Source organism: Amblyraja radiata, chromosome 27 (genome assembly GCF_010909765.2).
Source record: "Amblyraja radiata isolate CabotCenter1 chromosome 27, sAmbRad1.1.pri, whole genome shotgun sequence".
Classification (NCBI taxonomy): Eukaryota; Metazoa; Chordata; class Chondrichthyes; order Rajiformes; family Rajidae; genus Amblyraja; species Amblyraja radiata.
In genome coordinates this window covers 18842237-18866890 of record NC_045982.1, presented here as the reverse complement: position 1 = coordinate 18866890, position 24654 = coordinate 18842237, and the positions used below count along the sequence as shown (strand labels likewise).

General features: G+C 45.9%; 2 protein-coding genes across 9 annotated transcripts in view; both read right to left on the bottom strand.

Annotated features, from left to right (window-relative positions):
• The window catches only part of LOC116988536 (interferon alpha-inducible protein 27-like protein 2B), a 143947-nt gene that overhangs the window by 37643 nt on the left and 81650 nt on the right, over positions 1 to 24654 (bottom strand). The gene's annotated exons all lie outside the window — the stretch shown is intronic.
• Positions 1868 to 22031, bottom strand: LOC116988539 (interferon alpha-inducible protein 27-like protein 2B). Its single transcript, XM_033045347.1, has 6 exons — positions 21888 to 22031; positions 19832 to 19938; positions 12847 to 12873; positions 11466 to 11501; positions 10640 to 10789; positions 1868 to 2274 (listed from the first exon to the last, which is right to left on the bottom strand). Exons 2-6 carry the CDS (start codon positions 19881 to 19883, stop codon positions 2147 to 2149), a joined length of 393 nt encoding a protein of 130 aa, XP_032901238.1. The 5' UTR covers positions 19884 to 19938; positions 21888 to 22031; the 3' UTR covers positions 1868 to 2146.

Here is a 24654-nt window from a genome sequence, read left to right as displayed (position 1 = left end):
GACATACCGGGTCGTGACGGTCTTCAGGAGGGGCGAACTCGAACGAGGCATAGTGTTCCATTGCCTCTGGACCAGCCAGGTTGAGGAGCAGGTGAGCCTGTACTGCAGGAGTGGCACCAGGATGAGCGATTGCGATATAGTGTTCAAGACAGTCCAGCGGTGTACAATGTCCGTGTCAAAAACGAGCGTGTCGGGACGACGACACGAGTTGGACATAATAAGAATAGGGGGGGGTGGGGACACAACTGGGAGAAAACAAATAATAAAAATAAAGCCGATGAACAGGAGACGCGAGTCTACCGCTGTGACACCATGTAAAATGTCTTGCTTGTCACACAAAGTCTTTTACTATATAACTTTATTATACGCACTACACACATTATGCACTAGCTGTCCGTGATCATCACTGGAGCTAGAGAGAGAGCTGGAGGTGGGGAACCTACAATTATACTGGAGACAATGGGGAGTGGTTAGTAGTGGTGAGGTCACTATGTTAAAGGAGCATGCACTGATCTACAACTACTTACTGCAAATGGTGGCTTGGGTGATTTGGCTTGAAGTTGAAAGAAACTTCTTACTGCAAATGGTGGCTTTGGTGCTTTGGTTTGAAGTTGAAAGGCACTACTTACTGCAAATGGTGGCATGAAGTTTAAAGGCACTACTTACTGCAAATGGAGGCGTGGGTGTTTTGGCTTTAAGTTGAAAGGCACTATTTACTGCAAATGGTGGCTTGGGTGTTTTGGCTTGAAGTTGAAAGGCACTATTTACTGCAAATGGTGGCTTGGGTGCTTTGGCTTGAAGTTGAAAGGCACTACTTACTGCAAATTGTGGAATTGAAGTTGAAAGGCACTACTCACTGCAAATGGTGGCTTGGGTGCTTTGTCTTGAAGTCAAAATGCACTACTGCAAATGCACTTACTTCCTGTTTGCACTATATATTCATTTTGGATAAAATGCTACCACTTACAGCTGTGATTTTTGGCCATCTTACTCAATCCCCCCTCCGCTGAGCAGGTGCAGAGAATTCTTCCCATCAATGAAAAATATGTGTTATTTGTGTTTAAAAAATGTTGAGAATCTCTCTCCTGTCAATCACGCCATGAAAGCCACACCTTTTCCGGTGGGAGGGGGATGGGTTATAAACCTGGAAGTGTGGGTGTGGCTCAGGGGGAGGGGGAGGTCATGACTCTGTCTGAGTTGTGAATCAACTGAACACACTAAATGTCTACTGAACTGTGAGTTTGTTGTTGTGTGTGGTTTTATGGTGGTTTCACCCTGCATGAAATGGTATGAAGCTGCATTTGAATTTGGTGGCCTTGCGCCCTGCTTGAAGTGGAATGAAACTGCACTTGAATTTGGCGGCCTTGCATCCTTCTTGAAGTGGTATGAAACTGCACTGAATTTGGTGGCCTTGCACCCTGCTGAATGTGGTATGAAACTGCACTTGAATTTGGTTGCCTTGGATCCAGCTTGAAGTGGTATGAAACTGCACTTGAATTCAGTGGCCTTGCACCCTGCTCATAGTGGTAAGAAACTGCGCTTGAATTTGGTGGCCTTGCACCCTGCTTGAAATGGTAGGAACATGAATTTGAATTTGGTGGCCTTGCACCCTGCTTGAAATGGAATTTCAAGGAATAGTCATGAGTCAACTGCCAGCCCACCAGCCGTGAGTGAGCTGCCAGCAGATCAGGCTTGAGGGACTGAGCTGCCACCCCAAGAACCCATACCAGCACTTCAGAAAGCCCCCCCCCCACACTGGCTACCAATATTGGAATTGGTGGAGAGGTGGAATATTGCGTCGGGGGACCAGCCCTCCCGTGTGAACATGGGACCCAACGGGTCCCACTTAGTCTAGTAACTTTTTAAAATGTTGCATTCATCTAGAATCTCTCTTGAACAGTAGCATTGAAGGAAAACGTGAATGTTAACAACATTTTCAAAAGTCTCCATTCGACCTCTGTCAATTTTTTGCAACAATTCGATGAGAAAGGGAACCTTGCAATGTTTATTGTGGTACAGACTATTGTTCATCCTTTGAAATTAACAAATTAACAATATGATGATCCAGAACAGATAATTTTATTCTCAGAATGGACCATGCAAAAACACATTTGAATTGCATTTAGTGATAAACTTACACAAAACATCACCCATTCAACTTTATAACACAATGTTCATCTGAAGACTCCCGAAAAACTGATTTGGCAAGATAGGCAACACCAGCGCCCGTGCTCGCCACGACAACCTTTGCACTTGCAGTTAATCCAATGACTCCTTGAAGAATAGAAGAAAAATATAATTGTCATATTTTCCACGACATAGAAAGACTTAACGACTTATTCAGCATAATAAGTTAATGCCAGTTCAGAGATTAGTTTAGAGACACAGCATTGAAACAGGCCCTTCGGCCCGCCGACCATCGATCAAACATCGTAAGTTTGATGTTATCCCACTTTCTCATCCTCTTCCTACACACTAGGGGCAATTTACAGAGGCCAATCAACCTACAAACCCGCACGTCTGTGGGATGGGGGAGGAAACCCATGTGAGAACGTGCAAACTCCACACAAACAACACCCGAGGTCAGAATTGAGCCCAGTGTCTGTGGTTATGTGTGGCAACAACTCTACCAGCTGGGCTACAGTACATGACTGTCAATCCCATGCCCCAACAGCCCATGTCCACATGACATTTGCTCCACAATTTTCCTGCCATCCACTAAGATTTGGAACTAATTACAGTTGGTAGTTAACTCACCAGCACAGGGAAACTGGAACACTCAGAGGAAGCTCACACAATCACTGGGAGAATGTGCAAGACCCACATTGACAGCAAGAGTAGTTAGAACCAAATGTGGCAGGTAGCAGCATTAACTTACGAGCAACTGTACCGACTAAGCAGCACATAACTAAACATATAGCAATACAGGTCCACCAGTGATTTTCCTGCAATTGATGGTCCGGCACCTCCTTTAAATTACATGAGATGACATGATGTTCACTGGGCGGCCACAGATGGCGCTGTATGTGGTGAATGCGCTTTCCGTCCCAAATGGGTTATTTGTTTACAACTGCAGCTTACAAAGGCATTTGCCAAATGCTGGACTCTTTTCCACTGCTGATGATATAGATCTGCATTTTCAAAGGATCCTGGTGGAGGAGAAGTGGTGCAGACCTTCTGTGTCAGGATCGTGGCTGGGGTCAGAAGAAAGGGTGATTCTGCATCAGCTGAGATAGGTGCGAGAGGCCTTGCATTTAGTATTGTGGTAATCTCAGCCATAAGAGTCGAAAGCACTTCGTGAGTAAGATGCGAGGAGCTAGTCTGAGAAAGCATGGCGTCAAGGATCCGTCTTGAAACCCCGATCATTCTTTCCCACACTCCCCCCATATGGGAAGAGTGGGGTGGGTTGAAAAGCCACATGCATCCTTCCTCATTAAGATACTTTGAGATGTTATTCTCATCTTGTAGGATGATTTGCAACTCTTTGCAGGCTCCCTTAAAATTCGTCCCACAGTCAGAGCGGATCACCTTTACTGGACCACGCACTGCAAAGAAGCGTTGTAGAGCATTGATGAAGCTTGATGTGTCCATCGACTCAATCAGCTCGATATGAACAGCACGTATGCTTAGGCATGTGAACAATACAGCCCACCTTTTGCTATTCGCTGCACCTCCTCGGGTACGGCGAGTAGAGATATTCCAGGGGCCAAACACATCCAAACCCACGTTTGTAAAAGGGGGTTCTGTGCTGAGACGATCAGATGGAAGATCTGCCATTTTCTGTTCTGCTGTCTTTCCACGGAGTTTGATACATGTGACACATCTATGCAGATTGCTGGCAATGCATCTCTTAGCTCCCACAATCCAGATACCATCTGTGCGGACAGCTCCCTCGGTGAAAATTCTGCCTTGATGTCTAACTCTCTCATGGTAGTGATTTACAAGTAAGCTCGCAACATGGCTGTACATACACATGTACATACACGATGTGCTATGTCGACATCAAAACAAGTACCTGGATGCGGCTATGGTGGTGGCTGGAGATTTTAATAAATCAAATCTCAAGAAGGTCATGCCGAACTTCTACCAACACATCACGTGTGCCACCAGGGGGGAGAGAACTTTGGACCACTGCTACATGCCGTTCAGGAAAGGCTACAAGGCCGTTTCACTCCCTCCCCTAGGAAAATCTGACCACGCTGCCATTTTCCTGTTGCCGGAGTATAAACAGAGGATAGTTCGGGAAGCGGTAGAGACGAGGGACGTAAAGCGATGGTCCGACCAGTCAGAGGCCATGCTGCAAGATGCACTGAGTGATGTCGACTGGAATATGTTCGAAGCAAGCTCCAGTGACGTCAGTGAGTTCGCGGAAGCAGTCACGGACTTCATCGCAACAGTAACCGACAACATTGTCCCCACGGTAAGGGTAAGCACCTTTCCGAACCAAAAACCCTGGGTAGACAGGTCCGTTCGTGTGGCCTTGAATGCTCGCACCGCTGCCTACAACTTGGGCCTGGCATCAGGAAACATAGACGTCTACAAGGCAGAGTCCTACCGACTGCGAAGGGCGGTGAAGTACGCAAAGAGAAGGTACAGGGACAAGATGGAGTTACAGATGGAGCAGCAGGACACCAGAAGCCTGTGGCAGGGGTTACGGATTGTAACCAACTACCGGAGCACCCCACCCTCATCCGCAAGTGCCGGCACCTCCCTAGCTGATGACCTGAACTCCTTTTACGCTCGTTTCGAGAGGGGCAACACCACCCCAGGTCTGCCGACTATCGACAATAACGCCAGCGGGCTGGCTACCGAAGCTGAAGGGAGGAATGTGCACACAATCTCGCTGTCCGAGCACGACGTGAGGAGGGCTCTGACACGGGTGAACACTAGAAAAGCTGCAGGCCCCGATGGCATCTCGGGGCGAGTACTCAAGTCCTGTGCTACGCAGCTAGCTCCAGTGCTCACCACATTATTCAACCTCTCCCTGGATATGTCCGTGGTCCCTGCCTGCTTCAAAAAATCCATCATTGTACCGGTACCAAAAAATGCCTCCCCAGCCTGGCTGAATGACTACCGTCCGGTGGCCCTTACCTCGGTAGTCATGAAATGCTTTGAGAGGCTGGTGAAGAAACACATCTGTGCCTTCCTCCCTCGGAACATGGACCCATTGCAGTTCACATACCGTCCGAACAGATCCACGGATGATGCGGTCTCCCAGGTCTTGCACACCGCTCTCTCCCATCTGGACAGCCAGAAGGGGGGCTACGTGAGGATGCTGTTCATAGACTACAGTTCAGCCTTCAACACGATAGTCCCCACCAGACTGGCCAGGAAGCTAATGGAATTGGGGCTCAACACCTCCCTGTGCACCTGGGTCCTGGACTTTCTCACCGCCAGGCCCCGGGTAGTCAAGATGGGAGGGAATACATCGAAGTCCCTCACCCTGAGCACAGGATCGCCCCAGGTTTGCGTCCTCAGCCCCCTATTTTACTCCCTGTACACACATGACTGTGTGGCTAGGTTCAGCTCCAACTCAATAATTAAGTTTGCTGATGACACTGTGGTGGTGGGCCTGATCTCAGACAACGACGAGAAGGCCTACCGGGAGGAGGTGGCTGATCTAGCACTCTGGTGCCAGGATAACAGCCTCCTCTTGAACATCAAAAAAACGAAGGAGTTGATCATGGACTTTAGGAGGGCACATCATCCGAGGACGTACACTCCATTGAGGATAAATGGGGATCCTGTGGATAGGGTGAACTGTTTTAAATATCTGGGAGTCCACATCTCTGAGGATATGACATGGGCATCACACGCCTCAGCACTCATGAGTAAGGCAAGGCAGCGCCTTTACCACCTCAGGCAATTGAGAAAATTCAGAGTGTCTCCGAGGATCCTCCAGTGCTTCTACGCAGCGGCGGTGGAAAGCATCTTGTCCGGAAATATTACCATCTGGTTTGGGAATTGCTCTGCCAAGGACAAGAAGGCTCTGCAGAGAGTAGTGCATTCGGCCGAACGCACTATGGGAACTTCACTCGCCCCCCTGCAGGAACTATACAACAGGAGGTGCAACTCCAGAGCCAATAAAATCATGGGAGACCCCTTCCACCCCTGCAACGGACTGTTCCAGCTGCTACGGTCAGGCAAACGCCTCCGTTGCCATGCGGTGAGAACGGAGAGGTTGAGAAGGAGTTTCTTCCCAGAGGCCATTCGGACTGTAAACGCCTATCTCACCAGGGACTAACTCTATTGAACGTTTTTCCTTCCATTATTTATTATGTAAAAGAATATGTGTGTTATGATTGTGTTTATAATTTGTTTGGTTGTTTGGTTGTTTGTCTTTTGCACAAAAGTCCGCGAGCATTGCCACTTTCATTTCACTGCACATCTCGTATGTGTATGTGACAAATAAACTTGACTTGACTTGGCTGCGACCAGGAATAATGAGAGGGTGTTTCTCCTCTATCTCAAGTGGAGCATGCTGAAACCGGCCTCCTATTCTCAAGAGTCCTTTACCATCAAGGATCGGATTGAGCTTCTTTAGGGAACTGTTTTTGGGAATGATCCTTCCTTTCTCTAGACAGGACACCTCAGTTTGGTATACTTCCCTTTGTACACATCTGATAATGACAGCCTTTGCTTGTGACAGTATTTCAACTGTGTGGGCTTTTGAACAGTAATGCCAACCATTGCAACCTTGTGTGCTGCTATCCTTCTTAGGCTTAAAGGTGTGAATGATGTGGATGAGGGAAGCCATAGCTCTGACAAGGGGTTGCCACTTGGAAAACCTTTCAAAGCGATGTGAGCCAATACCTTGGTGGGAGTCTGTGGCTGTGTTAGCGTGGCATCGGACCTCCAGATCAGATTCTGGATCGATGAGGTCTTAGGATGTCTCCTCTGCCTTGTCTGTCTCCACAAGATTTAACAGGAAATCTGGGCCGGTGAGCCAGTTGGTGTTGGAGAGTTGGGCTGAAGACACTGACCTGGTAGCAACATCTGCAGGTTTCTGACCTGTGTGAACATAATGCCACTGTTCAGGTCATGTGGATTTTCTTATCCGTTCCACTCTGTTGCTGACGTATACATAAAACCTCCTGATTTCATTATTGATGTACCCCAACACCACCTTACTGTCAGTATAGAACTTCAGACTGTTGGGGTTGATGTCCAGCTCAGCAATCTCCACTGCCAAAACGGCAGCACCTAACTCAAGCCTGGGAACAGTGTGAACTGACATGGGCGCTAGCTTGGCTTTACCCATTATGAAACCAATGTGGCATTTTCCCTCAACATCCACCACCTTAAGGTATGCCACAGCTGCAATGGCCTTTATGGAAGTGTCAGAAAAGATGTGGATCTCTGTAAGTTGAGCAAGGGAAGATGTGGTGTATGCTCGAGGGGTTTGAAACTGTTCGAGATCTTGCAGTGAATCTCTCCAAGCAATCCATTCTGCTTCCTTTTCAGATGGTATGGGAGCATCCCAGTCGCTGGCATCGCTCATGAGCTGACGTAGTAAGAGTTTACCTTGGATGGTAATAGGAGCCACAAGACCAAGTGGATCGAATAGGCTATTAATGGTTGCAAGCACTCCTCTTCGAGTGAATGGCTTCTCACTGCTAGCAACATGGAATGTGAAGGTGTCATTTACAAGGTTCCAGCTTAGCCCTAGGCTACATTGTACAGGAAGGGAGTCAATGTCTAAGTCAAGGTCTTTCAAGTCCTTTGCATGGTCCGTTGACGGAAATGCCTGCATGACGACTGTGCAGTTGGATGCTATCTTATGAAGCCTCAAGTTAGAGATGGCGAGCATACCTTGGGCTGCTTTCAATAAATTGATGGCTTCAGTTGCAGATGGCAGTGACTTTAGTCCATCATCAACATAGAAGTCCCTGTGTATGAATTGCTTTGCATTTGCACCAAACTCGTCCTTTCCATGTAGAGCGGCTCGTCGTAGTCCATAGGTAGCAACTGCCGGAGAGGGACGATTGCCGAATACATGGACTTTCATCCTATATTCCTCAACTTCTTTGGTGATGTCGTTGTCTTTGAACCACAGGGATCGGAGAAAGTTCCTGTGGTCCTCACTGACGACAAAGCTGTGGAACATTTGTTCAATATCCGCTGTGACAGCTACTTGCTCACACCTGAATCTGATCAGTACTCCCAGCAAGCTGTTGTTTAAGTCTGGTCCTGTCAAGAGCACATCATTCAATGAGACGCCAAGATGTGGAGCACTGGAGTCAAACACGACGCGGATTTGACCAGGCTTACGTGGGTGGTACACACCAAAACTGGGAAGATACCAGCATTCTTCTCCGTCGTGTAATGTGGAGCCACTTCAGCATGATCGTGGTCAAAGATTTTCTGCATGAAAGCCAGAAAATGGTTCTTCATTTCAGGTTTTCGTTCGAGAGTACGACAGAGGCTGGTGAAGCGGGTCAGAGCTTGTTCTCTGTTGTTGGGCAGCCGTGGCCTTGGTGTACGAAAGGGAAGAGGAGCCACCCAACTGTTGGCATTATTCATGAACATTTCCTTGTCCATCAACTGAATAAACCGTTTGTCCTCAATAGATGGGGCAACCTTGTAGTCATCCTCTGTTCTTACAAAGATCTCACTTCCTAGTGAATAATCATCAGATTTCTGAACTGTGCTGCCAGAGAAATGAGAGTGTTGTAGGTTTTGGGAGCTGAGAGGGTTTGTGCCTGTCCTTACGGTGAGCTTCTCTTTCAGAACAAGATGGTTGGGACATGGGCTGAAGTGAGAGTGACGGCCATTCTCCAGAACGTTAGTACGATATGTGGTGACTACCTTTGGTTTGTGAGCAGCACCCAAACAAACGTCTCCAACTACGACCCAGCCAAGGTCGAGTCTTTGGGCATAGGGAGCATTGTTTGGCCCATTATGTTGGTCTCTTACTTTGTGGACCTGCAAGACATCTCGGCCAAGAAGGAGCAGAATTTGTGCACCAGGGTCGAGTTCAGGGATGAGGTGAGCAATAGCCTCAAGGTGGGAGTGGTGTTTGGCAGCCTCAGGAGTAGGGATTTCTGATCTATCATCTGGCATATGGTTGCACTCGATGAGTGTGGGGAGATGCACACTGAGACTCCCATCTACAGACTGAGCAACAAAGCTGGTTCCTCTTCTCCCAGACATCTCTGTTACTCCAGCACATGTGCGCAGAGTGTAAGGAGAATTTGCGCCCCCGATGTTAAAGTGGTCAAAGGACTCTGACCGAGCGAGAGACCTATTACTTTGGTCGTCAAGTACAGCATAGACTCTCATTGACCTGTCTGGTTGTCCTTTAGGATGCACCTTTATGAGGCAGATTTTTGAGCAAGAGTGGGAGTGATTGGCTTCACCACACACTTCAGTGCATTTGGAAATGATGTCAGGAGAAACCTCTTCCCTTTTCTCCCCGCCATCCACAAAGTCGTGGTCTTTGATGGTCCATGGAGCTGGTCCCGGATGAAGAGCTGTGACGTGTTTATTGCTGTCACACTCTTTGCACTGAATAGTCATTTTGCAATCTTTAGCCATGTGATTGGTTGAGGAGCAGCATTTGAAACAAATCCCTGTCTCTTTAAGAAATGTTTTGCGTTCCTCTAGTGTCTTGGCTCAGAAGCCTCTGCATCGCTTAAGGGGATGAGGCTTATTGTGAATCGGGCACTGTCCGTCGACATCCAACTTGTTAAAGGCAGTCTTAGTGGCAGGTGCTGGCATGATCTCTGTTTTGTGGGATGAGACTTGGCCTCTAGCATAAGTGTACTTCTTCACAGGAATGTCTGGTTTTCCTGCTGTCATGCCAGAGGAGCTGAGTGTGAAACTCGGATCATTACGAGTCTGGGCCTCTCTGCAGACAAAATCGGTGAAGAAGGAGAATGGTGGAAACTGGACTTGATGTTGTAGCTTGTACGAACAGCCTTGTGTTATCCACTTTTCTTGTAGCCCATATGGCAGTTTCTCTACAATTGGATTAACACCTCGAGATGTATCCAAGTAGACGAGCCCAGATAAATAACCGTCTGATTTTGCTGATTCCAACTCTCGTAGCAGATCGCCCAGCTCCCTTAAATTTGAGGGGATCCTTATTACCAATCTTGGGGAACCTCTCAAGTTTGTCCAGAAGAGCCTTCTTAATTGTTTCTGGTGCCTCATAGCACTCCTCAAGACGCGCCCATGCTGTCATAAGCCCAGAGGCAGAATCACTGACATGTGATTTTATTTAGATTTCTGGCAGTACATCATGTTTCGGAGACATGGGAGAGGAATAATGAGTGGGTCAGAGGTACATTGTTGTATCATTATAACGTGACCTCAGTTTGTCCGGCAAAATGGATAATCCGGAAAGACTTTGGAACAAAGCGTGCCAGAAAATCGGTGGTGCAGCTGTATTTGCATAATCTGAGGGAAATGTTGATCATGGTGCCCACTCAGCTATATTAACTATGCTGCTAATTTCTGTTTATCAATATCCACATTAAATAACTAACTGAGTAACCTCTGATCCTCAAAAACCATACCCATATACCTATACTTGTACCTGGATGGATAGCTTATGTCATTGGGCTAGTGATTACATTCAGAGCAATATTCTTCATTGTTTTACTCAATTTTCTTAATAAAAAGCATAAAATCATACCGACAGCCTGCAAAGTTGCCACAACACCACCTGCCGCTGTCGCTCCTCCAAACCAAGACATCATAGTTGCTGCCGCAGATCCAGCTGATATTCCAGCGGCAGTGAACCCGAGTGCCCCGACAACAAGTGGGGCAGCAACCACTGCAGTAACTGCAAAGTAGGACATAAAATGAGGTGATAAGAGAACTAAAAATGTGTGTTATAACACACCAATGCATTTGGGCTGTTGGTTGCCACCAATGAGAATTTAAGTCAACCATATTTGGTGGATCTGGAGACCAGGTAAAAAGGGTAGATTTCCCTTAAAGGACATTGGTGAATTATTTATTTTGTGGTGATTAATAATGAGAACTAATGACTTTGACCAATTCCAGTTTATTAATTGACTTTGAATGGAGGGACGTGAACTGTAATGTCTAGATCATTAACCAACTATTATAACCACTGTGCCACCATCTTTGAATGCCAAGTGATAATGTGACATCCAGTTGAGGTGTAGTTATTGGAGTGCTAGGGGAAAACCCAATTTGTCAAAGGGCTTATTCTTTAGATGAGATAAGGCTTCAAATTAACCATTTGCTTCCACAGTGCAACAGAAGATGTCACATATAATGAACAGCAGTAGACAGGGACTTCAGCTCTGAGCAACATTTCTCATGAAATAAATGCCACAGCTCGTTATTTGTACATTTCCTGTTCATGAGCCATTTCCATCCACAAATTGGTTGCAACATCTGCTTTGGTAACAACAGTGACTGCTTGTAAACATTTTGAGAAAGTTCAAGAAAATGTCACAAGGTTCCATCAATGTAAGCTGTTTATGTACCTGCACCTCCAGCAATCCAGGCAACTGTCGAACACTCTGTAAATGCAAGGACCAAATACAAACATTAGTCAAGTATTCAATAAGACCAAATGCAAGATTCTCATTAGACCTGGAGCGGCCAAAATGTGTAGGAAAGAAGAAGGGCTCGACCCGAAATGTCACCCAGTCCTATCCGCTGAGTTACTCCAGCATTTTGTGTCTCCCTTCTCATTTGATCTGATGGCTATACTTGTAACAAGTCGACCATGCTAAATTATGATATCTCTCTGCAGGTATTTTGAAGGTTATTTCTGCAATGTCCAAAGTACTTTTCCTCATGATACAAGTGTGAATAATGACAGAGGTAATAAATGTATAAACGAGGAACAGAATAAAATGAGAATAAACGAGGAAGGAAAACTAAAACAGATTCATAAGCAATTCTGTAAGAAAGGGGATCTAAGCTGCTGATAGTGATCTTACAAAATGTTCCAGATGCTGCAATGTTTCTAATAGATTGGAAACCTATAAATAGAATACACTATCCAAGAAGGGAGAGGGTAATACATAAGTCAGTGTGCAGGATGGATAGAATACAAGAGTAGGAAAATCTTGCTCATTTTATACAAGGCTATGAAAGCTATGACCTGGAGTTATTGCATCCAGTTTCATGCAGTAAAGTGTCTCAATCTCTGATGAAGGAGTCTTATGAGGAAAGGTTAAGTATATTGGGTCTGTAGTCCTTTGTGTTTAGAAATGTAGCTGATCTTTTGAAATATTAAAGATACCAAGTGGCTTAATTTGACTAGGATGATTTTCCTGGTGAGGTAATCTCGAAATATAACAATGTCTCACACAAAAGGGAGTCCATTTAAGAGCATTATGTGAAAGTTGTAAATCTACTTCAGGTAACTGAGAATGTCAAGTCAGGAAGTATATGAAAGGCTGAGAAAGAGTTTTGGACTTTATGGCGATGATGGGGAATCAAGAGTCATGAGAGTCACAAGGCAGTTTTCTCAAAACTATAACTTTAGGTACAAAACTTAATCAACGTCACTTGCAGAACCACGTATTTTTGAACCACTCTGCTCTTTTGTATTCATCGTTGTTTACTTAGTGAGCTTCATGCAAACAAGGAATTTCCTTGCACCCTGGTGTATATATAGAACATTAAAGTGAATCTGAGTCTTAAATCCGTTGTGCTGCTGCAAAGTGGGGAATTGCTTCCACATTCAGTCCACCAGCGCTTGTATCAATGAACACATGAAAAAGGAAAGAAATGCAAGCAAAGCAAGTGCCTCCCTACAGCACAATATTAACAGTTACAATTAATACATATGCATTATGTTGGGAGAAAGGAGGGTGAGAAGATGAGGGTTGAGTGGAAAGAAATGGAAGTTACCTATTTCAACCGAAGGCAGGCTTGAACCTATAAAAGAGCAGATTAATAGCAGAATGAGATCATTTTAATATTCATTTTTCATATACAAACACTCACGCCAACTATTTCCCTTTGTCACCAATTGCCAGATTGAGGAGGGGGGATGCGGGGGGGGGGGAGGGGGAGTGCCGATGCGGCGCGGTCAGTGACTCTGGGTGCGCGGAGGGACCAGACTGTTCCCAAATCTGCTGCAGCTGACGGGGATGTTGCCTGGTGGTCGGTCGGTGGAGGGGGTGTGCACAGGGACCTTTCCGGGTTTTCGTCCCCGTGTGTCCGCTGCCAGGAGCTGCGGCCCCGCTCCATCCGGCCCTGTGTGTGGGCGCTGACGACCCATAGCCCGTGACAGTGCGACCGCACAGGGGGAGGGTGGGCGGAGGGCGGCAGTGGCCGGACAGCGCTGACCTTGGGGGGTGAGTCGGGGCTGACCCGAGGGATGCGCTCCTTCGGCCATTTACACCTTGGTGCTCGGGTTCAGAGCAAAGATACTAGAGCATTTGATTCAGAGTGCTCAATCACGCTCCACAATTATTTACAGCGCATATATTTACAATTTTGGAGTTTTTTAACAGGTAAGAAAGTATACGTTTCGAGTGTTAACAGTCTATGCCGGAAGCTGCCATGTCCTCCAGATGGATTGAGCTGCTCCGTGCGTCACGCCCTTTGACCCGATGACCTTACGTGCAACCCCTCTATACCTTTTCTCAATCCTCCTTTGGACTATTTCCCTATTTAGGTGGTATAGTTGCCAACTTCAATTGTGAGGTCGTTTTTTCCCCTCTAACTTTGACTTTTGATGCGATTGTTTAGAGTTCAGAGATGCAGTGTAGAAATAGGCCATTTGGTCCACCAAGTCCACGCCGACTGTCGATCACCCATACACTAGTTCCATGTCCTACACACGAGGGTCAATTTAGAGAAGCCAATTAACCTGTAGACCAGGACATCTTTGGAGCGCGGACAGAAACTGGAGCACACGGAGATAACCCAGACACAGGGTGAATGTACAAACTCAGCACAGACGGAACCCATAGTCAGGATCATACCCAGGTCTCTGGCACTGTGAGTAGCAGCTCTACTGCTGCACCATTGTGCCACCCTAATAGCTGAAGAATTTACACCCAAAACTCAAGCATATCCCACATACAGTGTGTTAATGAATGAAGTTTGTGGAGTTAACACTTTGGGCATCTGGAGTCTAGAAAGTATCTAGTCCCAACTGCCTTAACATTGCTTCCTTCTGTTCCCAAGTCTTTCATTTCTAAAAAACAAAGAAGCTGTAAGATTCAGGAAATCTGAAATGAAATGAGAAAATGCTGGAATCTCTTTGAAGGTGATGCAGCATCTGTGAAAAATAAATCACATTAATATTTCAGGTTGGAGACCTTCTGATAAGTATCCTTCTTCATACATGCTGCCTGACCTGGTGAGTAATTCCACCATTTTCTATTTTTATTTCATTTTCAAATCTAAAGTTTAAGTTACCCATTCAGTATTTTTTAAATTCTCAATACAAATTTACAGCTCACTTAATTCGTAATAAAATAATTTTACCATTAAAGAGAGACTGTTCAGTAAGCTGGTGGCAGGATCAATGTTACACGGTATCTAGAACACTACAAATAACTATAAATGCTCACTTATTTTTCAACATAATTGTATTAGGGGTAAGAGTGTTGGAAAAACAAGCCTGAAGCCTTTGTGTCTCAATGCAAGGAGCATTCGTAATAAGGTGGATGAGTTGAATGTGCAGATAGGTATTAATGACTATGATATAGTTGGGATCACAGAGACATGGCTCCAGGGTGACCAAGGCTGGGAGCTGAACATCCAGGGATATTCAATATTCCGGAGGGATAATAATAATAATAATAATAAATTGAATTTATATAGCGCTTTTCAAGGACTCAAAGTCGCTTTACAAGACAAGGCAAACAAAAAACAAAAACAGAACACAAACAAGAACACAAGAGGCAATAGCAGACGGTGAAGCGGCGAACAAACAGCGCCAGCGTCCTCTCCGTGCAGAGTCCTTTCAGCTAAAACATAACAATAATAAAGATCCTTCCTGATGGACCAGATAGAAAGGAAAAGGAGGTGGGGTAGCGTTGCTGGTTATAGAGCAGATTAACGCAATAGAAAGGAAGGACATTAGCTTGGAGGATGTGGAATCGATATGGGTAGAGCTGCAAAACACTAAGGGGCAGAAAACGCTAGTGGGAGTTGTGTACAGGCCACCTAACAGTAGTAGTGGAGTTGGGGATGGCATCAAACAGGAAATTAGAAATGCGTGCAACAAAGGTAAAACAGTTTTAATGGGTGACTTCAATCTACATATAGATTGGGTGAATCAAATTGGCAAGGGTGCTGAGGAAGTGGATTTCTTGGAATGTATGCGGGATAGTTTTCTAAACCAACATGTAGAGGAACCAACGAGAGAGCAGGCTATACTAGACTGGGTATTGAGTAATGAGGAAGAGTTAGTTAGCAGTCTTGTTGTGCGTGGCCCCTTGGGCAAGAGTGACCATAATATGGTTGAGTTCTTCATAAGGATGGAGAGTGACATTGTTAATTCAGAAACAAGGGTCCTGAACTTGAAAGGTCATTTTGAGGGTATGAGACGTGAATTGACCAAGATTGACTGGCAATTGATTCTTAATGGGTTGACGGTGGATATGCAATGGAAGGCATTTAAAGACTGCATGGATTAACTACAACAATTGTTTATCCCAGTTTGGCAAAAAAATAAATCAGGGAAGGTAGTGCATCCGTGGATAACAAGGGAAATCAGGGATAGTATCAAAACAAAAGATGAAGCTTACACATTAGCAGGAAAAAGCAGCCTACCGGAAGACTGGAGAAATTAAGCAGAGGAGGACAAAGGGCTTAATTAGGAAAGGGAAAATAGATTATGAAAGAAAACTGGCAGGGAACATAAAAAGTGACTGCAAACGTTTTTATAGATATGTGAAGAGAAAAAGATTAGTTAAAACAAATGTAGGTCCCTTGCAGTCAGAAACAGGTGAATTGATCATGGGAACAAGGACATGGCAGACCAATTGAATAACTACTTTGGTTCTGTCTTCACTAAGGAAGACATAAATAATCTGCCGGAAATAGCAGGGGACCGGGGGTCAAATGAGATGGAGGATCTGGCTGAAATCCAGGTTAGCCGTGAAGTGGTGTTAGATAAATTGAATGGATTAAAGGCCGATAAATCCCCAGGGCCAGATAGGCTGCATCCCAGAGTACTTAAGGAAGTAGCCCCAGAAATAGTGGATGCGTTAGTGATAATTTTTCAAAACTCTTTAGATTCTGGAGTAGTTCCTGAGGATTGGAGGGTAGCTAATGTAACCCCACTTTTTAAAAAGGGCGGGAGAGAGAAAACGGGGAATTACAGACCAGTTAGTCTAACATCGGTAGTGGGGAAACTGCTAGAATCAATTATTAAAGATGGGATAGCAGCACATTTGGAAAGTGGTGAAATCATTGGAAAAAGTCAGCATGGATTTATGAAAGGTAAATCATGTCTGACGAATCTTATAGAATTTTTCGAGGATGTAACTAGTAGAGTGGATAGGGGAGAACCAGTGGATGTGTTATATCTGGACTTTCAGAAAGCTTTCGACAAGGTCCCACATAAGAGATTAGTATACAAACTTAAAGCACACGGTATTGGGGGTTCAGTATTGATGTGGATAGAGAACTGGCTGGCAGACAGGAAGCAAAGAGTAGGAGAAAACGGGTCCTTTTCACAATGGCAGGCAGTGACTAGTGGGGTACCGCAAGGCTCAGTGTATATATATATATTAATGATTTGGACGAGGGAATTGAATGCAACATCTCCAAGTTTGCGCATGACACGAAGCTGGGGGGCAGTGTTAGCTGTGAGGAGGATGCTAGGAGATTGCAAGGTGACTTGGATAGGCTGGGTGAGTGGGCAAATGCATGGCAGATGCAGTATAATGTGGATAAATGTGAGGTTATCCACTTTGGTCGCAAAAACAGGAAAGTAGACTATTATCTGTATGGTGGCCGATTAGGAAAAGGGAGATGCAACGAGACCTGGGTGTCATGGTACACCAGTCATTGAAAGTGCAGCAGGCAGTGAAGAAGGCGAATGGTATGTTAGCGTTCATAGCAAAAGGATTTGAGTATAGGAGCAGGGAGGTTCTACTGCAGTTGTACAGGGTCTTGGTGAAACCACACCTGAAGTATTGCGTACAGTTTTGGTCTCCTAATCTGAGGAAAGACATTCTTGCCATAGAGGGAGTACATAGAATGTTCACCAGACTGATTCCTGGGATGTCAGGACTTTCATATGAAGAAAGACTGGATGGACTTGGTTTGTACTCATCCCTGGGGCAATCCGATCACCTCTCACTGTTTCTACAGCCATCATACAAACCCCTCATCCGCAAGACCAAACCTGCAATAAGGACGGTCAAAATATGGCCCGAGGATGCCACTCTACAACTCCAGGACTGCTTTGATCGCAACGACTGGGACCTGTTTGCACAACAGGCTACCAGTGGTACAGAGGTAGACTTGGAGGAGTACACATCCACTGTGCTCTCCTACATCAACTGCTGTGTGGGGACTGTCACAGTGGACAAGCAAATAAAGATGTTCCCAAACCGGAAACCCTGGATGAACAAGGAGGTTCAGGATCTGCTAAGGGCACGCAACAATGCCTTTAAATCCAGGGACACTTCTGCCTACAGTGCGGCCAGGTCGAACCTGAACAAAGGCATAAAAAAGGCCAAAGACATCCACAGGCAAAGGGTGGAAGACCACTTCAATGCCGCGGACACCAGAAGCATGTGGCAGGGTGTCAGGGACATCACTGACTACAAGAGCAGCCCCGCCTGCCCCCACGGTGATATCACACTGGCCAACGAACTGAACACCTTCTTTGCCCGGTTCGAAACTGGCAACACCACCAGGAGTGGAATAACCCCGGCCATGGCGGAGGGACAGGCCTTAACACTGAGCACTCAGGAGGTACAGTGCGCTCTGCGTAGGATCAATCCACGCAAGGCTGCAGGCCCGGATGGAGTACAGGGAAGGGTACTAAAGGACTGTGCTGTACAGCTGGCGGAGGTATTCACGAGAATCTTCAATTTATCTCTATCTCTCGCAACAGCCACCCTAGTGCCGGTTCCGAAAAAGTCCAAAGTCACCAACCTGAACGACTACCGCCCGGTTGCCCTGACTCCAATCCCAATGAAGTGTTTCGAAAGGCTGGTCCTCTCCCATATCAAATCCAGCATCCCTGCCTCACTGGACTCTCATCAATTTGCACACAGGGCAAATAGATCAACAGAGGATGCCATCTCTCTGGCTCTTCACACTGTCCTGACTCACCTGGACACGTACGTGAGGATGTTCTTCGTTGACTATAGCTCTGCATTCAATACGGTCATCCCCACCAAGCTCACCACCAAACTCCACCAGCTAGGCCTCAGCTCGCCGATATGTGATTGGATCCTGAACTTTCTGACGGAGCGACCGCAGGCAGTGAGGCTGGGCCTGCACCTGTCCTCCACTATCACCCTGAACACGGCACACCACAGGGCTGTGTACTAAGCCCCATGCTCTACTCCCTCTTCACTCACGACTGTGTTCCTGCATTCGACACCAACACCATCGTGAAGTTTGCAGACGACACAACAGTGATCGGGCTGATCACCAACGGTGATGAAATAAAATACAGGGCGGAGGTGCAGAACCTGGCGGACTGGTGCACACGTAACAACTTGTCACTAAACACCTCCAAGACCAAGGAGCTGATTATTGACTTCAGGAGGTCCCATAATGGAGAATATGCCCCAATCTCCATTTACGGGGAAAGTGTGGAGAGACTGTCCAGCTTTAAGTTTCTGGGCACTCACATTTCAGAAGACCTCACATGGTCCACCAACACTGCTGCGCTGGTCAAGAAGGCACAGCAACGACTGTTCTTCCTGAGGACATTAAAAAAGACTGGTCTGCCCCAACAGCTGCTGACAACGTTCTACCGCTGCACCACAGAGAGCATACTAACGTATGGCATCTTTGTGTGGTATCTCAGCTGCACGGAGGCAGAGAGGAGAGCTCTTCAGTACGTCGTCCGCAGAGCGCAGAGGATCATTGGGACAGAGCTACCAGCCTTGGAGGGCATCTACCACACATGGTGCCTCAGGAAGGCCGTCAGCATCCATAAAGACTCATCACACCCCTGTAACGGACTGGTTGAACTACTTCCTTCCAGCAGACGTTACAAGGCCTTCTACGCCCGAACCTCCAGACTCAGAAACAGCTGTATTCCAAGAGCTATAGCGGCTCTGAACCGGCCCTGCTGAGTGCCCCCCACCCCCCCCTGGACTGTCTCCCTCGGATGGTCACGTCACACAGCTTATTTATTTATTTTACTTTTCTTTTTCATCGGTTGGAGCTGCATACTAAATCTCGTTGCACTGACGTGCAATGACAATAAAAGATATTATTATTATTACTCGCTAGAATTTAGAAGATTGAGGGGGGATCTTATAGAAACTTATAAAATTCTTAAGGGGTTGGACAGGCTAGTTGCAGGAAGATTGTTCCCGATGTTGGGGAAGTCCAGAACAAGGGGTCACAGTTTAAGGATAAGGGGGAAATATTTTAGGACCGAGATGAGGAAAACATTTTTCACACAGAGTGGTGAATCTCTGGAATTCTCTGCCACAGAAGGTAGTTGAGGCCAGTTCATTGGCTATATTTAAGAGGGAGTTAGATGTGGCCCTTGTGGCTAAAGGGATCAGGGGGTATGGAGTGAAGGCAGGTACAGGATACTGAGTTGGATGATCAGCCATGATCATATTGAATGGCGGTGCAGGCTCGAAGGGCCGAATGGCCTACTCCTAAACCTATTTTATATGTTTCTATTTTAAATCAATCAGGATCATTATATGCATTCATTTCTCACCTGTATTGAAAGCAGCAGATAAGAGCAACACGGTGTAAACCAGGTGCAGCATTTTTCACAATATCTTCAAGGATCAATAATGCAGGATTCAATGCAATGTAATTTTCCTGTGTGAAGTAATTTACATTAAAAAAAAAGTTTTAAACAAAGATTGTGTGTGAATCCTTCACTCAGCAGAAGTCAGCAGTTATGGGGAGAAGGAAGGAGAATGGGGTTGAGGGAAATATAGATGATTGTAGGATAGATCAGCCATTATGCTCCTTTCAACATATGAACATCAGATTCAAATTGTTATTGCATCTGGTTCTAACCTGACCTCTGGTTGCATCTGCATGGGGTTTACACATTCTCACTTGTTGTATGGGTTTCCTCCCAAGTCCCAAAGCCATAAGGATTTGTAGGTAAATTTGGGCACTGTAAATTGCACCTAGTACAGTATGTAGTGAGTGGTAAATCTTTGTGGAGTTGATGAGAATGTAGGTAAAATAATGTACAATTTGTGTAAATAAATAAATAAATGTGTGTTGATCAATGCAGACTTGATGAGCCTGTTTCCCTGCTGTATCTCTCCCTAACTTGTTGAAACAGGGTCTCAACCCGAAACGTCACCTATTCCTTCGCTCCATAGATGCTGCCTCACCCTCTGAGTTTCTCTAGCATTTTTGTCTACCTTAACATTTTGTCTGGTCATTGAAAATATAAGTTTTACACCATTGGTTCCAGGTGTAATGTATTTTTGGGAAATCCAAATACATCCCACCCTCTGGTTCCCCTTCATCCACCTCGCGTCACATCCTCAATGAACTCTGGCAAATAGGTCAAACACACTTTCCATCTCAAAAACACACCTGGAGTCTGCTCACTTCCATATATCCTCTTCAATAATGGATTCACGCAGTTTGCTAATTGCATATATTAGGCTGATTGACCTGTCGTTTCATAATCATAATTTATTAGCCAAGTATGTTTTGCAACATAGGAGGAATTTGGTTTGCCATAGCCATTGGTGGTATACCTTCAAGAGAGTTTAATTGTTGGTACAAATGGCACAATTAAATTAGTGACACAATAAGTGTATTCCTTACCTTTGTTAAGCTGTCGCATACAACACATAATCCCCCAAAATTTCCGCCACCTCCAACGGGATTCCACCACTAGCCACATTTTCCCATCCTTACCCCTTTCCGCCTTCCGCAACTCCCTGGCTATCTAATTCTTTCCCTCCCAAACGACCCCCTCCCCATCTAGGTACCTCCCCTGCAACAGCAGAAGATGCAACACCTATCCTTATACCTCCTCCCTCGACTCTGTCCAGTGACCCCAACAGATCTTTCAGGTTAGGCAGAGGATCACTTGCACCTCCACCAACCTCTGCTGTATCAGTTGTTCAAGATATACATTGGCGAGACCAAACGCAGAATGGGCGATCGTTTCGCAGATCACCTTCACTTGGCCCGCCTGAACTTACCTGATCTCCTGGTTGCAGGACACTTTAATTCTACTTCCCTTTGCTACACAGACGCCGTTTCTGTGCTTGGTCTGCTCCATTGTCAGAGTGAGGCTAAACGTAAATTGGAGGACCAGCATCTCATATTTCGCTTGGGCAGCTTACAGCCAGGTGGTATGAATATAGGTTTGTCTCAGTTCAGGTAGCCCCGACATTCACTCTCTCTCTATCCCTTCCCCACCCAAGTCACACTAGCTTATCGTTACACAGCTAAACAGCTAACAATGGCCTTTCTATATCACCGACTATATCTCTCGTTTCCATTATCGCTAGAAGAAGGGTCTCCACCCGAAACGTCACCCATTCCCTCTCCCCAGAAATGCTCGCTGTCACTCCAACTTTTTGTAAACCAGCATCTGCAGTTCCTTCCTACACAATAACAGTGTAAACGTCGTCCCATTTATAAATACACTGATGCATACGCATTGAATATAGAAATGGCATTATGGAAAAGTCATATAATTGGAAACTAAATTCTGCCTTGAATCACTGAATCAACATGTCCTTGCTGCTAAACCCAACTCCAGCACAAAATAGCAACACACTCACCAAAGGCTAGAATATGCTGCAAACTGCACTTGTAATCTGACTCCGAGCGCAGGTTGTGCACAGACACAGTTTGCCTCCGGAAAATTGCTTCGACAACTGCACCTGGCGCCGCGGCTGCGTTATTTAACTAAACCGCATCATTAAGTTCAGGATGCTGGAAGTTTCGTTTCCTCAAACACACAAAAGGCTGCAGATGCTGGAATCTGAAACGAAACCTAGAGGAATTGTTCGAAGAACATTGGCTCTTGTTTATTTTGCTTGGTTTCCAGCGAGAGTTGTTTGGGATCTATTTACATCTCTAGTCACACTGAAATCGATTCCACCCCCAGCCTGACTCAGTTGAATTCATTTGAACTAGGATCTGTACCCCACTGTGTCTTTTTTAAATGTCAATAATAAATTTTATTAATGTAAAAAATATCATAACTCCTGCAAAAAGTCTTCTCATTGTCTCAGTGTCTGTACATTCCATAGTGTCCTATTGAGTTGTGTTGACACCCGAACAGAACCCTGGTTCGATCCTGACTACGGTGCTGTGTGTACGGACTTTGTACGTTCTCCCCGTGACCTGTGTGGGTTTTCACCGGGGTTTCCAGTCTCCTCCCACACTCCAAAAAGACGTACAGGTTTGCAGGGTAATTGCCTTGGTAAATTGTAAATTGTCCCTGGTGTAGGATAATGTAAGCGTGCGGGGATCGCTGGTCGGCGTGGTCTGTCAGCCAAATGGCCTGTTTCCGCGCTGTATCTCTGAACTAAACTAAACCAAACTAAGAACACCATTGCCACTCATGTGGTCCCCCTGGGGTAATCTCCCTTCCCTTGTTTGAAGGATGCCCCCACTGAACTCTACCCCTCAATATCCAGCAATAAAACTACCCCAAACTGTGGTCTTTCCCGACAGTATTGCATTGGCTGCACCAAGCTTCAGTTCCCTCCCACTGCATGTATTCCTGCAGTCTTGAATGGACCAGTTAGCAATGTTCCTGCATCCTGCGTTAGATGTATACTGTAGGGGCAGATTAAAGATCAGATCAATTGTGAGTTGAAGGAGCAATCAGGCTAAACCTGCTGGCTGATCCCCAGTACAGTTCTGAAGAAGTGTCTCGACCCGAAACGTCACCATTCCTTCTTTCCATAGATGCTGCCTCACCCGCTGAATTTCTCCAGCAATTGTTGTCCACCTTTGCTTTTCCAGCATCTGCAGTTCTTTCTTAAACACCTGGTTCAGTTCAGTGAAAGTACAGTGAAAAAGGTTTTGTTGTGTGCTAATCAGTCAGTGGAAAGATAATACATGATTACAATTGAGCCATATAACAGCACATAATGCTCCCAACATTTCGCCACCTCCAGCGGGATCCTACCATTAGCCAGATCTTCCCATCTCCACCCATTACCGCTTTCTGCAGAGACTGTTCCCTCCGCAACTCCCTGGTTAACTTGTCCCTTCCCATCCAAACCACCCCATTCCCAGGTACTTTCCCCAGCAACAGCAGGAGATGCAACGCCTGTCCCTATACCTCCCCCTTCGACTCCATCCAAGGACACTGACAGTCTTTCCAGGTGAGTCATAGGTTAACTTACACCACCTCCAACTTCATCTATTGTATCCGCTGTTCCAGGTGTGGACCTATATATCGGTGAGACCAAGCACAGACTCGGCGATCGTTTTGCTGAAAACCTCCGCTCAGTCCGTCTAATCGTACCTGATCTCCCAGGTCCTAAACATTTTAACTTCCCCCTCCCAGTCCCACACTGATCTTTCTGTCCTGGGCCTCCTCCATTGTCAGAGTGAGGCCCAGTGTAAATTGGAGGACAGCACATCATATTTTGCTTGGGCAGCTTACACCCCAGCTGTATGAATATTGACTTTGTTAACTTCAAGTAACCCTCGTTTTCCCTCTCTCCATCCCTCCTCCCTCCCAGTTCTAACACCAGTCTGACTGTCCCCCTGATTACATTTTATGTTTGCATTGTTCTCACCTTCTCCTAGCTAACAATGATCTATTCTACATTGTCATTGATCTTCATTTGTTTTGGTCTCTTATACTTTCTTATCTCTGTAACTTCTTCTCCCCTGCAGTCAGTCTGAAGAAGGGTCTCGACCCAAAACGTCACGCATTCCTTCTATCCACAATGCAGCCTGTCCCGCTGAGTTACTCCAGCATTTTGTGTCTATCTTTGGTGTAAACCAGCATCTGCAGTTTCTTCCTAAACACCTTTGATCACAAGCCTGTGAATCAGTGGTCCATCCTCGAGGAGAAAATGTTTGATTCTGTGGGACTTCTTCTGCAGGAGATGGTCAAAGTCAGAAATCAAGGGGGATCGAGAATCAGAGGACACAGGTTTAAGGTGAGGGAGGAAAGATTTAATAGAAATCTGAGGGGTATCATTTTCACACAAAAAGGGTGGTAGGGGTTTGAAACCAGCTGCCAGAGGAGGTATTTGAGGCAGGTACTATCGCAACATTTAAGAAAAATTTAGACAGGTACATAGATAGGACAGGTTTCGAGGGATATCAGCCAAACCAAGGGAGGTGGGTGGGTGAGGGTATGTTGGGCTTAAGGGCATGTTTCTTTGTAATTTTTTCGGCGACTACGGAGCGTCAGTGACTGTTTTACGTGGGTCAGACACTGACGATCCGCAGTCGGTGGAAAAAATCGCAAAGTGGGACAGGCCCTTTACGGGAACAACAGCAACAGAACAATTTGCAGCGGTGTCGAGCGCCAATCCGCTGACTGAGCCGCTGGTTCACAAACAAGCAGCAACT

Bases quoted from the DNA above. Each gene is read 5' to 3' on its own strand.
- LOC116988539 (XM_033045347.1), bottom strand. From the start codon at position 19,883: ATGCTGCACCTGGTTTACACCGTGTTGCTCTTATCTGCTGCTTTCAAT. The intron at 11,502-12,846 runs GTAACTTCCATT...TTGCATTTACAG, and splicing joins CCTGCCTTCGGTTGAAATAG to AGTGTTCGACAGTTGCCTGG. The intron at 10,790-11,465 runs GTACATAAACAG...CCTACTTTGCAG, and splicing joins CTGGATTGCTGGAGGTGCAG to TTACTGCAGTGGTTGCTGCC.